Source organism: Pseudorca crassidens, chromosome 9, assembly GCF_039906515.1.
Source record: "Pseudorca crassidens isolate mPseCra1 chromosome 9, mPseCra1.hap1, whole genome shotgun sequence".
NCBI lineage: Eukaryota > Metazoa > Chordata > Mammalia > Artiodactyla > Delphinidae > Pseudorca > Pseudorca crassidens.
The window spans coordinates 97,771,038-97,787,278 of NC_090304.1; the positions used below are offsets into that span (position 1 = coordinate 97,771,038).

At 47.6% G+C, this 16,241-nt stretch overlaps 1 protein-coding gene across 1 annotated transcript in view; it reads left to right on the forward strand.

Annotated features, from left to right (window-relative positions):
- Positions 1–16,241, forward strand: part of GRIK4 (glutamate ionotropic receptor kainate type subunit 4) — a 448,264-nt gene that overhangs the window by 305,526 nt on the left and 126,497 nt on the right. Inside the window, 1 exon segment of the mRNA XM_067751346.1 lies at positions 2,520–2,573. Within this exon segment, the coding sequence (XP_067607447.1) occupies positions 2,520–2,573 (54 nt within the window).

Below are 16,241 nucleotides of genomic sequence, written 5' to 3' on the forward strand. Positions count from 1 at the left end.
ACAAATATTTTAATGGCTGCATCATTTCCTATCCCATGGATGTACCATAATTTATTTAACCATCCTTTATTGTTGGAGATACAGGTTGTTTTCAATCCTTGCTATAATAAATAATGCTGGGATGCACGTCTTTGTACATAAATCTTTATGCAAATTCATGAATATTTTCTGAGCATAAATTTCTAGGAGTGGAATTACTGAGTTAAAGGCATGCATATGCTTTTCAGGATTCTGATATGATTTGCCACATTGCCTTTTAGAAAGGCTGTAAGGATTTACACTCCCACCAGCAGCATATAGGTGTCTTATAGCACCCTTGCCAATACTGGGTATTTTCATTAAAAACGCCTTTAATTTTTTTTATGGCTGTGCATTTGAAGGAAATTCCCTTGTAATTATCATTATTAGCAAATGGTTCTGCTGGGTGCAGGCTTTCCTGAGGCCACCTGTCAGACTCAGCCCTTGTGACCTTGGAACCAAATCCATCAGTGACCAGCGAGGTTTTGGGAAACCTTGCTCCCATTTGAATTCCTAGCAGCCCCAGCAGGCCGGCCCTGCATCCATCCTGGACTCAGTCCACATGTTTCCCTGGAGCTCCAGACTCCTCTTTCACGGGGCTACAAGCCGGCCTTGACTGCATCCATCCTGGACTCAGTCCACATGTTTCCCTGGAGCTCCAGACTCCTCTTTCACGGGGCTACAAGCCGGCCTTGAGGGGCCTCAGGGAGGATGAACTCAGTGTGGAAAGCAGTGTGATCAGAAGATGTACGGAGCTTCTGGGAGTGTTGGTGTGTACTCCTGAGCCTGGCCCCAGAGCTAGACAGCTCTCCGCTGCCTCTTGATTTCAGGAAGATTTCCAGAGTAATCCCCTACTTCATTGAGCGGCTGTTCTGTCAACGAACTCCATGTTTACCCAGAATTCAGGTCTCAAAAACCAAGGATCTCTTGTCTCTTATTTTTAGGACATCAGATTTCACAAAGTGGTTTTTAACCATCTGACGGTGCCCTCTCCCAGCCCCCTGCCCTCAGCCCATCCCTGTAACCTGGGAGCTCTCGCTGGCCTAGGCAGTGGTGAGAGGCACGGACAGCGGTGGGGGAGGGAAGGGATAGAGGTGAGCATCATGCCCCACCATCTTCTTGGAAGTGGAGGAGGCAATGTAGCTTTGCTAGAAGAAGGAAGAGCCTCCCGTCAGGGTCCTTGGGCTCCATCAGGACCCCCCGTGTAATCTCACCCCAGACATTTGTTTCCTATTGGAATGGCAGTGATATAATTACCCTGGCCTATCCTTCAAGGAGCCTGTGAAGGTTCCTGTGAGAATGCTCACAAAATTATTGGAGTGCCTTGGGGGGTCAACACGATGTAAGGGGAAAATCTAATCATCCCTGGCCTTGTATTTTCCTCCCATGCACCTCAGTAGTCATTCCACAAACGGTTTCCCAGGGGCCCAGGGCTGTGGGCTACATGATGCAGATCTAACCGACGGTCAGGAGGGATGAGGGCCCTGGGGAGAGCTGGGCTCATTATTTCCGTGATCTCCTTGTCAGCGTCTATAGCACCTGTCACACTCCAAGCCAGGCACGCCGACAGGGAAGCTCGCTTAGGGGCATTTATGATGGCTACAAAGATCAGACAAAAAGAGACCCTTCCGAAGTCACAGCTCTCAACCGTGGGCTGAGACTTGCTGATGCGCTGTGACCAAGGGCACGTCCCAGGCAAGTCGCTCCTCACTACTCATAAAGGACCAAAGTTTGCAGATGACTCACCTGTTTCCAACATTACTGCAGATTCAAGAATACACTTGAGTCTCACTCACTCTCATCCCGCTAGGGGTGGAGTTAATTTGGGAATTGCCTACAGCCCACAGACGCTCTGCCATCTATGCCTCGGCCCCTAAGAGAAGTGTGTCAGTAGTTCCATCAATATCATAGCCCTCCAAGGGGAGTATGAGACATTTCCATTTATGAGACGCGTGATCTTCTGGACAAGTTGCACAGCCTTTGGTGCTTCAGCTGTCAGTGCTCAGCTGTCAGTGGGGGTGGTGGAGGAGTAATAGTGCCTACCTCGTCCGGTTAACCCGAGTAAAATGCTTTCTAGTGCTTGGTGTGGGCTGAACAGTGAGTGAGTGTTAGCCATTGGTATTGTTAATGGTCGTGGGGATAATTATTATAGTCTGTTTTATTATTTGTTTCATTTCCCGTAAAGTCACTTTGGTTTCCAGAATACCCAGTTATATCCATGGGAATGTGTTTTACCTGAGAATATCAGCTACTAGGAGTGTCACTGCAGGGGTGGGGTGTGGGGGGGGAGGGGGAGGGACCTTACTCTAGAGGCCAGGGTTTCTGTGCTCCGTCCTCCAAGGCCGAGGGCAATGTAAGAAACAATCAATCAAGATGTTCTACGCTGCTGGTGCTGAAGGGTAGTGGGCCAGACCAAGGACGGACACTTGGAGCCCTCCCTGCTCATGCACTTCCAGCAGGTTTTTATTTTCCTCTCTAATCTCCTTCTCTTCCCTTTGCAGGCAGCGGAACTAGGGATGGTGTCAGCCTATTACACATACATCTTCACTAATCTGGTAAGACATTTTCACAGCTCACCTCCTTGGCATAGAGAGTATCATTAATTAGGGTCAGTGGGGAGTGACGGAATGAAGGCCGGGAGATGGGAAGTAGGGAAATGGAACAGAGGAGCAGAAGCCAGCCAGAGAGGCAAGGCATCTGAGAAACATGGAAACCCAGGAGCCACTGGGATTCTCATCACAACAATTCTTAGCCTGGAGAGGATGGAAATTTGGGGAATCTAATGCCTCCATTCAGATGCCACCAGCAGCATAGCACTGAGCCCTCTGATGGATGCTCTCCTCTATAGGTCCAGTTACTGGCCTGCAGTCCAGTCTCTACACTGCCAGACCCTTATGCTGGCTGGCTCAGAAGTAGGAAAGCTAGAGCACAAGATGTATGCGTGTCCTATGTACAAGAGTGTTATAACTGGATACACGTCCAGAGGCCATTTTTGCCAAATCCCCTTGTTTTGCAGCTGAGAAGACAGTTCTGTAGAAATTTTATTGAGTCAGGTTGGAGCACTATTTTTGCCATGTACCATCTGTGTACCCTTCAACAAGCACTGAGCCTTGTTTTCCTTATCTGTAAAATGGGCATAAGGACAGCTACGTTATGGAGTTGCCATCATTTCGAAATGATGTAATTTAATCTGCGTGTATTTTGAAATTGTAAAACATTAAGAGATGTGAAAGGTTGGTGTGAAGTATAGACACACTCAGTTGGAGAGTAGAAAGAACCTCAGAGAACAGGTTTAAAAAAATTATAACTTTTTGTTTGGAGGTTATTATAGATTCACAGGAAGCTGCAAAGATAATACAGAGAGGTACCGTGTACCTTTAACCCATTTTTCTCTAATGGTTACATCTTACATTATTACGGTAAATATCAAAACCAGGATGTCAAAATATCAACGCTATTAAGACTTGTGTAGATGTGTGTAACTCCTACTGCAATCAGGATACAAAATCTCATTACCGCAAAGATCTCCCTCAAGCTACCATGTTATAGTCACACCCACTTCCCTTCTTCCCACCACCCCTAACCTCTAACAACTGCTACCCTGTTCTCTATTTCTAAATTTTCTAATTTTATGTAAATGGAGTCGTGAGTAAATGACCTTTGAGGTTAATTTTTTTCACTCAAAGTACTGCCCTCAAAATTCATCAAAGGTGTTGCATAGATCAATAGTCTGCCCTTTGTTATTGCCGAGTCGTATTTCTTGGTGTGGATGTACCAGTTTCCTTAACCATCCACCTATGGAGAGACATAGTTTCCAGTTTTTGGCTATTACAGATAGAGCTGTTATAAACAGTCATTCGGAGAAGAGGCTTAATTAGTTTATGCCCTTATTTATTTTATAAATGCACGAGATATCCAGATCATTTAAGTAGCCCCTTCATCCAGACGTGCTTTGATGTAACAGGAGCCTGGCCAGGCATTCGGGATTACAATGGGAATAAGAAACCAAGCCGGCCCAGGAAAAACCTATTGCAAGGTACCTGTCCTATTGCATAGTGGCAAATTCTATGAGACGTGTACACATAATGCTTTAGACCCTAGAGCAGGGGTCGCTTGCTCTACCTGGAGCGGGCAGGAAATGCTTCATAGAAGAAGGGGCCTTTAAGCTACACCCTGAAAGACAGGTAGGCTTTTTCCTAGACAAACAAAGAAGGAAAGAACATTCGGGGGTGAGCAACAGCTTCTTCACATACCTGGAGATTTGAGTGACTTCTAACGTATGGACTGCGCCAGGAATGGGTGTGCCAGTTAATTATTATTCATTTGTCTATTTGTAGCCATTCATGAACGTAACCTACTTAAAAGATGTAAGGCAGGTATCAATGCAAGATCCTTGCTGTGCTTGGGGAGCAGAATTCAGCCTCACCGTTATGACTCTTGAATCTTAAAATGGAAAAGGTTACCTAGAAGTTAAGCCTTTCTTGGCCAACACAGGTGGTAGGGTAAGCTAGGTGATTGTGCAGTGTCCCTTCTGGGATTTAGGGGCCAGGACTCCTGAAACGTCCTGAGAGGCTGAGGAGATGCCTCCAAAAGAGACGAGCTGGGATTCTGTGGTCCCTGTTCTTGTCCAGCTGTAGTGTCGTGAACAGCCCTTTCTTTGGGCTGCTGTGGAATTGTTCCCCCTGCAGCATCCTACAGGCCTTTGCTCTCAGGGTTGAAAGGCCCCTCGAAGAATCCAGTATAGCTGCTTTTCTGGTGTAGGGACTCCCTCCACGGCAGGCTTGCCCCACCACAAACCTGCCTGTTCCATTGTTGGAATTTTTCCACTGAGGTCTAGCATACATATAGAAGGCCACACAAATCATATGTGCACAGCTGAATGAACGTTCTCCAGGTGAGCACACCTGTGTCAGCAGCACCCCGATCCAGAAATAGCCCATTGCTAGAGCCCCAGATGTCCCCCTCACGCCCCCTCCCCAGTCACTACCCCTCAAAATGTAAAGCACAAGGAACGTCTTTGTTTGCTTATTTATTTATTTTTTCCTATCTAACACTGCTGTTGTAAATCACAGCATTAACATGGAAAAGGGTAGAAAAGGATTAGACTATTCCCAGAGCAATGCAAAAGCATTTGCCTAATGTAAGGAGGCATCTGGGGGAGCCCAGCAAATTAGCAGAAGAATAGAGAGAGATGAAACTCCAATTGTGTTCCATTTGGGGAGCCTGGGAAGTAGAGGGGAGGAGGGGGGAAAAGGCAAGCCAGGGGCCATCTGCCTTGTGCCCACCTGCCAGGGACACCCCCCATGTCAGTTAGCCAGGGCAGCAGAGGAGGAAGGAGCGGGGCAGCAAGGAGTCGCGGGGGTGTCTTTGCAGATTGAAGGAGGCTAGTCTTTTGGAAGATAAGTTCCCAGGACGGTAATGAGAATAATGCGCGGTTGCTTGGCCTGGAGATGTTTAAGAAAGCGTCACCCACGCTGCAACCCACCACTCCCTCTTCTCAAACATGGTAATAATGATTGTGATGAGGAATCTTGTGGAGAAAGCACTGGCCTGTGAAGTCAGGAGACCTGGGTCAAGTCCCCACTCTACCTTATACTCACTGTGTGACTTTGGGGGAGTCACGTTGCCTCTCTGAGCCCCAGCTTGCTCCTTTGTAAAGTGGGGATAATCAAATCTTACGGGGTTGTTGTGAGGATAAAGAAAACTGCATTGTAAATTGCCAAGTACTATATGTTTGAAGGCATTGCATTTTTTAATAGATCTTTATTGGAGTATAATTGCTTCACGATACTGTGTTAGTTTTGGTTGTACAACAAAGTGAATCAGCCGTATGCATACATATATCCCCATATCCCCTCCGTCTTGTGTCTCCCTCCCACCCTCCCTATCCCACCCCTCTAGGTCATCGCAAAGCGCCAAGCTGATCTCCCTGTGCTATGCAGCTGCTTCCCACTAGCTAACTATTTTACATTTGGTAGTGTATATATGTCGATGATACTCTCACTTCACCCCAGCTTCCCCCTCCCACCCCATGTCCTCAAGTGCATTCTCTATGTCTATGTCCTGCCCTGCCACTAGGTTCATCAGTACCATTTCTTTTTTTAGATCCCATTACAGATGGCCAAGAGGCACATGAAAAGATGCTCAACATCACTAATTATTAGAGAAATGCAAATCAAAACTACAATGAGGTATCACCTCACATTGGTCAGAATGGCCATCATCAAAAAATCTAGAAACAATAAATGCTGGAAAGAGTGTGGTGAAAAGGGAACCCTCCTGCACTGTTGGTGGGAATGTAAATTGATACAACCACTGTGGAGAACAGTATGGAGGTTCCTTATAAAACTAAAAATAGAACTACCATATGACCCAGCAATCCCTCTAGAGGCATATACCCTGAGAAAACCATGATTCAAAAAATACGTTTATCACAATGTTCACTGCAGCTCTATTTACAACAGCCAGGACATGGAAGCAACCTAAGTGTCCGTCGACAGATGAATGGATAAAGATGTGGCACATATATACAACGGAATATTACTCAGCCATAAAAGAAATGAAGTTGAGTTATTTGTAGTGAGGTGGATGGACCTAGAGCCTGTCATATGGAGTGAAGTAAGCCAGAAAGAGAAGAACAAATACCGTATGCTAAGGCACTGTATTTTTTTTGTAACACTCCGATACTTTCAGCTTTCAAAGAGCTTTTGTCCTTCTTGGGTGGGCACAGAATGAGATGAGCTTTGGGAGCGTGCCTCAGTCAGAGAGTTCTTTCAACTTGGAATTAACAGGATTCACACGGTTTGTAAGTTTGCAAGAGGAAATCAGAAAAGTAACTGCATGAATGATGATGGCTGAGTAATAGCCAAGAAAAGAGAAGCAGAGCTGTTGCAAAAATCAGTCAGTGAGAGAACACGCTGGAGGCTTCTCATTAGTGCCTTGGCTCTCTGGAAGGGACAGACCCTATGAGGAGTAAAAAAACTCTTTTTAAGTCCATTCTTTCTGCCCAGTTGCTGTTGGAGTCTTGGGCCAGAGCATTAAGGGCTTTATGTAGAGGTTCATAAGTGAGCCTCTGTGCTTCTCCAGTCCCTTTCCCCAAATACAGATGCCACCTAGACTTTAATTTTTATTTATTTCTTCTCTGAATTCCTCAAGGATCCCCATCACGTCCCATCTCTCTGAATTCTGCCACAGTGATGCAGCGGGCACTCAGATTAGCTTTTTGAGAGTTAGCACAAAGGTGTGGGCTTTGGCATTCGTAGACATGACTAAGAATTCCAGTTTGACTAGCGATCAGCTGTGTGATCCTGTGCAAGTCACTTAACCTCTCTGAGCCTCAGTGACCTCATCAGCTGCTGGACGCTAATAACACCTGCCTCAGTAGATAATACCCACACAGAAACTGACTCACAGTACAAGTTTAGTAAAGGGAAGGTATTATTTTTAAAAGTCCTATTTGTGCTTCCCATGTACTGAAAAGAGCAGGAGATATTTATTTTGCCGCCCAGCCTCTAATGACCTATAAAAGTGACTCCTAAAATGCCATTTTATTGATTTTCAGAGAATGACTAGAACTAGGTAGTTCAGTTATTGTGCATAACCATTGTAGGGTTTGCTGGTATTAGTAATTACTGAGGAGTTGGTCAGGTCTTCATACCTCTCTCCCACCAGGTGTTACGATTGATTTAGGGCATCTGTAATCAATGGGTTTGTCTGACTGCTCTGGACTCCATCAGTTGATTATCCATCTCAAGAGCTGGGACAGAAATAGCCGTCATGCATCAAACTTCTAAACGATCAATTCATTTTGACCTTATAGAAAGCACAGTTTCTTTCTGTCGGGGTCTGGCCAGCAGGGAGAGTGAGGGTGCCAGCCTTGAGCTTTGAGTGACGGAGGTGACTGATGTAAGGAGAGGTTGGGCCAGGAGAGCTGAGGCTGACTGGGAGGATCCTGCAGCTATGACGGGAAGAGCTGGGGAGGAACTCCGCAGGTCCAGGGAAGAGCCAGGTCTGGGGGTCCAGTGGGAGCCCAGGCTCAGTGAGGTGTGTGACAGATGTGAGAGTCACTTCAGCAAGAGGGCAGAGACCCAGGAACAGGGACAGACTCGCTGCAGAACAAAGGAAGAAGTCACGTACAGGAAGTTGGTAGCCATTGAGGGCAGACAGTCATAGCGAACAGCAAACAAATATACAGGTCTTTTATTTATATCTCTATTTCGAAATAGAATCTGGCGTAGTTTGTACTAGTGTCAGAGGTTTGATCCGTGAAACAGCTTCTTGTCCCTGCTTCTGGTTCTGATGGGTCAGGGGTCAGTCCCATCAGGGGTACAAACCTCTGATGAACAGGTAGGAATGGGTCACCTGAAGGCACCTGGCTAAGGCGGGAACCCAGCCAGAGGGTCAGCTCCTAGGGTCCAAATCATGAGAACTTTTATGGTAAATTGAGAACCTGGATATGCACCTGGCCAGGGATCTGGAGAGGAACGAGAAGGAGGCAGGTCCTGGTGGTTGGCCAAGGTAAGGGGTCAAGAGTCCAGGCCAAAGATGGACCAAATAAGGGACAAAGCAAGGTGAACAAGAAAATTATTCTGCAAAGACACAAAGGACACAGATGCATGAGTGACCTCGAAAATTGGTTCCTGCCTTTATCCAGATTTGTTGCTTTCTTTGTTTTTTGAACGTTTTTATTCTGGTAAAATAGATGGAACGTAAGATTTGCCATTTTAACCATTTTTAAGTTTACAATTAAGTGGCATTAATTACATTTACAATGTTGTGCAGCCATCATCACTACCTATTTCTAAAACTTTTTCATTACCCCAAACAGAAGCTCTTTAAATATTTTTTTTTTAAATAAGGAAGGGTATTTTTTTAATTAATTAATTAATTTGTTTGTTTTTGGCTGTGTTGGGTCTTCGTTTCTGTGCGAGGGCTTTCTCCAGTTGTGGCGAGCGGGGGCCACCCTTCATAGTGGTGCACGGGCCTCTCACTGTCGCGGCCTCTCCCGTTGCGGAGCACAAGCACCAGACGCGCAGGCTCAGTAGTTGTGGCTCACAGGCCCAGCCGCTCCACGGCATGTGGGATCTTCCCGGACCGGGGCACGAACCCGTGTCTCCTGCACTGGCAGGCGGACTCTCAACCACTGCGCCACCAGGGAAGCCCCCAGGTTCCACTTTTTTTTTTTTTTTTTTTTTCAGTACGCGGGCCTCTCGCTGCTGTGGCCTCTCCCGTTGCGGAGCACAGGCTCTGGACGCGCAGGCTCAGCGGCCATGGCTCACGGGCCCAGCGGCTCCGCGGCACGTGGGATCTTCCCGGACCGGGGCACGAACCCGCGTCCCCTGCATCGGCAGGCGGACTCAACCACTGCGCCACCAGGGAAGCCCCCTGCTTCTTCCTTTTGGCTATTATGAATAGTGCTGCGGTGAACATAGGTGAACAAATACCTGATCGAGTCCTGCTTTCGATCCTCTTGGGTATATATCTAGTAGTGAAATCCCTGGATCGTATGGTAATTCTATGCTTACTTTTTTAGGAACAGCCAAACTCCTTTCTAGCCGTACCGTTTTTATTCCCACCAGTCATGCATGAGGGTTCGAGTTCCTCCGCATCCTACCAAAACCTATTATTTTTTGTTTTTATGATAATAGCCATCTTAATGGTATGAAGTGTTCAGATGTGTTTCTTATTTCTATTTGGAGTTTTCCAACTGAAAGAAGCAAGACCACATGGCTGAAGTTGAGAGTCCTGATTAAGAAGCTTTATAATGGGAGAAAGAAGCTGGTGTGTAAAAACCAGTCCTCGAGTCCATCAGACCTGGTGAAAATCCCCAGTTCGGGAGCTTCCTAGCGGTGCGCCCTGATGCTCTTGGGGGCCTCAGTTTCCTCGTATGTAAAATGTGCATAATAATATCCATCTCAAGAAATGTTGGTAAAATTTAAAAATAGCGATGGATAACGCTTTGTATCCAGTAGGCAATGCCAGCTGCTTTAACAGATAAACCCCAATCCCATGGCTTCACACAGTAGATGTATATTTCTCACTCAACTGAAGGCCCCCAAGTGTGTTCCTGATATCAGGCAGCCTTCCAGAAGGTCCTCTGGGAGCCCAGGCTTCTTCTAGCTTCTAATGTGTCCTCTGAGAGGCCAGGATGGGGAAAAACATGAAGGCTCAGACACAGGAGGGCTTTGGGGGCCAGGCCTGGAAGTGGCACACAGTATTTCCCCTCACAATCCCACTGGCGAGAATTTAGTCACATACTCACACCTACCGAAAGTGAGATGGGGAAACATCACGTCCCATGTGTCCAGGGAGAAGAGGAAATGAGTGTGCTGATCGGCTACCCGTATCTGCCACATTATTAAATGATTAATGATCATCACAGGTCTCTTTTGCGTATGCTGGAAAAGCAATTAGCATCCCAAGCCCTGGCGTGTCTGTTTAGAGGCTAACTGACTGTATCCATGGAGATCAGCACTTCATTATAAAGGCGTCAGCTCCCTTATAACTAAAAGGGTCTGCACCTCGAATGGTCTTGCCCAGGTGAGCCGCTGGCCTGACGGTCCTGTCTGGCACTTCCAGGTGGGGACTGCACTGGACAGGTATAGATTCTCTGTGCTCATTCCGCTCTTTAGTCTGGGAGGAGTCTCTGTCCTCCAGTCAGCCTGCGGGTTTGGCTGCAGGAACCATTGTTCCGCAAGACTGATGGTAGTTTGGATAAAGGACGTGAAGAATTAAGGGCCTTTGGGCAAAGCCCAGTCGGCTGCTGAGACAGCAGAGATGCCATCTGAAGAGAAGAGGTGAAGGAGGAAGTGCAATTTGAGCTAATAAATCTGGGAGAATTATCCAGCTACTAATGAACCCAGGAGATTTGTAGTCACTGCCTAATAAAGAAAAGAAAATCACCCTAATCTATTGTCAGCGAGCACAGATGAGCCCTGTGGCAAAGGAGGGAGCTGCTGCCTTGGCGGGGAGAAGTGTGGAGATGCAGGGTCAGGGCCAGAATCATGAAATGTCAAGGAAAGGTAGTAAGTGGGCACCGGAAGCAGGGAGCTGTATGGTCGGTGGGCCACCTGGGCTGCCACCGACATTGCAGGCAGCATGGCTCGCTGGATGTGGTGACCACCGTTTCATTTTCCTGCCACAGGTAAGGCTAGAGCGCCACGCTTGTGATGCCACCACCAGCATGCTGGAGGGTAGTGCTGTTTGTATAGAGGCACCGGCATCTCAGAGTTTTTTTCCTTTGGGGAATCTAGAGAGAAGGGGCCAAGTGCCGGCTGGGTGTCAGAAGGCATGGGGCAGGGTGACACCAGCACCTGTAGGGTTACACCTGCATGGAGAAGGGTTACACCAGCACCTGAAAGCTTACACGTGCATGGAGAAGGGTTACACCAGCACCTGTAGGGTTACACCTGCATGGAGAAGGGTTACACCAGCACCTGAAAGCTTACACGTGCATGGAGAAGGGTTACACCAGCACCTGTAGGGTTACACCTGCATGGAGAAGGGTTACACCAGCACCTGAAAGCTTACACGTGCATGGAGAAGGGTTACACCAGCACCTGTAGGGTTACACCTGCATGGGACAAGGTTACACCAGCACCTGTAGGGTTACACCTGCATGGAGAAGGGTTACACCAGCACCTGTAGGGTTACACCTGCATGGAGAAGGGTTACACCAGCACCTGTAGGGTTACACCTGCATGGGACAAGGTTACATCAGCACCTGTAGGGTTACATTTGCATGAGGAAGGGTTACATCAGCAGGAGGCCTCATCATACAGAGGATGGGCAGTGAAGCAGCTGTGGCTTCTAGTTATGGCCCTTCTACTAAATAGCTGGGTGACATAGTAACAGTGATAGTTGATATTTATTGACTGCCTTCTACATGCAAGGCTCTGCAATAAGTGCTTCTCAGTTATTTTCTCGTTTAAACCTCACACAACAACTCGAGCAGAGCACTATTTTATCCCCATTTTAGAGATGAGAAAGCTGAGGCTCATCAAGTTTTGATCCTCTGTACAAGGTAGTACAGCCAGATCACAAACCCAGGCCGTTAGCTCTCAGCCACCTCACTCTACTGCGTTTATCTAGGCGTGCCATTTCTCCTTGCTGGGCTTCATCTGCTTCATCTAAAAATTATGATGTTGTATTAGGTGATCTCTGAGGATCTTTCCAGCCCTGGACTTATTTCATCCTACACGTGGTTGAGGGCATTACAGTTCATAGCACCCTGTGGTTGGGAATGTTTCCTGGAGAGCGGGGAGGATGATCCATTGGATTGAGCGCCCATGGGGCCCTGGAAGCAGTAGAAACTAACAGCTCCGTGGATGCCCAAGGAGTAGCCAGGTCCTGCTGAGTCTTGCGGAAATAACCCCTCCGTGCCCTAGTCTCTATCTTGTTTGGGCAGAATGGATATATGCAGCCGATTTTTCTCCTCTGGGTCCATGTTATTGTCAAGCAGACTGAGCCTGCGTTTATTTTTCTAGAGGTTGATCAGAGAGATTAGCCATAAGTAACTGAAGTTGCTAAAATTATTACAGAAAGGGGAGCCGGGGTGGACAGGGAGGGAAGAAACAAATGATTCCAGAGAACGTGAATGCTTACCGTCCTGCTCTCCTGATCCCCTGACGGACCAACCCTATTCATCTTTTAGGTCTTCCTTAAATGTCGCTTCCTAAAGAACTTTCCCCGACACCCGCTGTGTTGAGTCTGCTGTTACACGCTCTCCCAGCGCCTTGTCTTCCGTATTTTGTAGCATCCATCTCGTGGGAATTCCTCCTTCTATATCTGACCTCTCCACCAGACTTTGAACTTCGTAAAGGCAAGACCATCACTTGTCCATCGCTGTACGCCAGTCACCTACTGGCACACAGTAGGTGCTCAATCGATATTTATTGAGTCAATGAGTGGAGAAGTTCATGACATGATACAGTTCTTGGACTAGGAGGGGTGGCCGGGTGAGATGGCTCATCTCCTTCATCCAGTAGGAATTAGCTCATCCCAACTAAGCCCATGAGCACAAAGTTCCACAGCTTAGGCAGGAGGAGCTGGGCCCGGCCCCCCCTTTCCTGAGGATGCCTTGGCATTTTCATAGCCCACATGGTAACTACTCGGTCTGGAATGCCCTTCCTCCATTCTGGGCTGGACAGATTTGAAGTTAAGTATGTGCAAGACCGGGAAGGGCGGTTTCATTCAGGATCTAAGATACAGGGTTTCAGGGGGTTCTGATGAGTGAGGGAGGTGTCGAAACCTGAGGCCCAGGGTTGGCACCAAGACTGACCATACTTTCTTTACTGGCCACACCATGCCTGGGTCAGCCTGGGTCAAGTGACCTCTTCAAGCCAGCACCTGGCACCAGAACCAGAAGCCAGAACCCAAGGGTCTTTGAAACAAAACCTCTACTTCAGGTTTTCAAGGTCATTATGAAATTATCTAGTCCTCTCCGCTGTCCCCATGACTTGACGCATGAGGTTTGTTGAGCCTCATGGCTGTGTTGACACAGAGGATGGAAACATGGCTTAAAGGAGGCAGCCGAGGACTCAGATCAGAGAGGACTTGAGTTTGAATCTGGGCCCTGCCATACGTGAGGTGCACACATGGCACGTTAACCTACTGGAGTCTCAGTTTTCCCTTTTGTAAAATGGGGATGGTAATTCCTATAACATCACTTTGTGAGGAACATGGAAGGTTTCTAATCCTCAGTGGGCTGCTGGTAAACGTTACTCCCTTTTCTCCCCTCTTTCCCACTTCCCTGTTGAGTATGTTCATGCTTAGACCTTGGTGTCCTGGTTTACTGCCTCTAGCTTTCCAAAACGCCAAAGTTGTTATCAGAAACATTTCATAATTGGTCTCTCGCCTAATTGTAGTTAGAACTACAGTTCCCACGGTACGTGAGCGTCTTTCATATCTTGCGGTCTTTTACTGAAAGCATACCACACACACACACACACACACACACACACACCCCTACACACATACAGCTAGCCAACAGCTACAATCCATCAGTCGGACAACTTTCCAGTGCCAGAGCAATTTGTTCTAAAGTGTAGTTTATTGTAAAATTATTAAGACTATCTACATATTTCACCTTTATTGTGCCTTTTAAGAGAACCACTCTGCATAATACAGTACACTTTGGTGAATGAATATGTTTTTAGTGCAACTAGGAAAAGAGTAATGGAGTGAAAGCTCCCCATGTTTCTGTCTGAGCTTCCCAGGTACCCCTGCAACCAAATGCAAACCCGGAGAGGTGGCATATCTGGCAGTGACGGATGTCTCCTGGGCGTACATGGGTACAACAGCATCTTAAGGAGAAGTTATTACTCCAGAATTGTGCTCTCTGGCTGCCAACCCTCCTGTGTCTGTTGTCTGAACTAGGCTGTTGGTAGAGGGGGATGTTTTCAGAGGAAATGGCAGGGAGAATTGGAAAAAGATTCAGGAAGCATTGACTGAAACTTATTTTCTGAATTTGCATTTGGGGAAACTGGCTGACAGTTGGGAGTCCCTTGGCCCAAGTTATGGGATTAAAAATGATTAGCGGGCTTCCCTGGTGGCGCAGTGGTTGAGAATCCGCCTGCCGATGCAGGAGACGCGGGTTCATGCCCCGGTCCGGGAAGATCCCACATGCCGCGGAGCGGCTGGGCCTGTGAACTATGGCCACTGAGCCTGCGTGTCCGGAGCCTGTGCTCCGCAACGGGAGAGGCCACAACAGTGAGAGACCCGCGTACCGCAAAAAAAAAAAACACTAGCTAGTCATGATTAAGTGACTCACCTATGGAAAATGCTTAAAGTCAACTCCACTTATTCAGCAAACGTTTATCACGTGTCTACTGTGTGCTGGGAATGCAAGCAGCAGTAAGTAGGATGTGGCTTGAAGAGCTCTATAAAGGCAAGGTGTGGAAGCCCCGAGGAGGGAGTATTTAGTGCTTTTTTGGGAACTGGGAGAGAGGTTTGCAGATATGGCTTCCTTTGAATGGTTTATTGAGGGAAGGTTAGAAAGGATCGTGGGAGGGTGACATGTGGACAGAGGTAAGCATTGTAGGCCTGAGAAAGAAAGAGCACGGTGCCTGCCATGGCTGGAGCAGGGGCGTGTAATGGAGAGAGGGAAGCCAGGGCCGGCAGAGGAAGGGTCCCGTCAGATGACATTCCGTCCGCTCTGCAAAGTTGCTGGACTTTTCAGCATTAGAAGCTGGCATTGGCAGGTCCAAGGGCTATTCTTGGCTGTCCCACTAATTGACCACATGTGACCTTGGACAAGACCTTTCTCCCCTGGGGATAAACTAAAGGATCTCCAAAGACCTTTCAACTCTTAAATTCTGTCAACTTTATGGATGGGATGAATCTGTAGTAAATGACTGGATGGATTCTCCTGGCACATGAAGCAGGTGGCTTTCCTCTTCATGGGTTCTAGTGTCCCTGTCTGGTTGGCTTGCCCCTCCAGTGCCCTCTGCTGTCCTAGTCCCCTCCACCCCACCCCAGTGGGCAGCACCCCTGGCTCGTGAGTGTCTGGTCCTCTCACACCCTCTTGCCCAGAAGGAGCTGTCCTGTGTCCCGCATCCAGGCCACCTCCTCAGAGCCCTGATGGACAACGGGCCTCCTCAAACTGAAAATCCAGTTCGTGCCAATATGTGAATGGCTGATGACAGCATTGAATTTGGAGGGATCTTTGAGAGCATCTAACTGAATCTCGTCATTTTACAGTTGAGGGAAAACAACTGAAGCGGCAAAGTGACTTACTCAGCTCTCACAGTGGTCAGGAGTGGCGGGGAGAGGTCTCCTCTCCAAATTTCATGCATTCACTGGTCAACATCAATTGAGCACTTACTGGGCTGCATGTCAGGGGCAACAGTGAAAAAGTTCATTCTCTGAGGAGGTCAGACAAACCCAAACAGATGATTGTAAATCAGTGGGTTAAAATGATGAAGATATGCACAGAGTATTACCTGTGAGCCTGGCCAGCTCACATAAAGCTTGCTGGACGAGGCCACACCCAGTGGCCTTAAAGAATTAATAGTTAGCGAGGTTGGGTGGGGGGAAGGGGGATGTTCTAAACACACAGCTTAATGCCTTAGACCTTTGCTTTTTAACCAAAGCCTTTACCAAGGAAGTGGATCCTATGGGAGACTGTAGATTTAGTGAAGAAGGTATTTTGAGGCGGGGAGAAACCTTCAGAGCCTTCACATCACTCCACACAGGCAGCCAATTGCCAATTCCCTGTCCTGTGT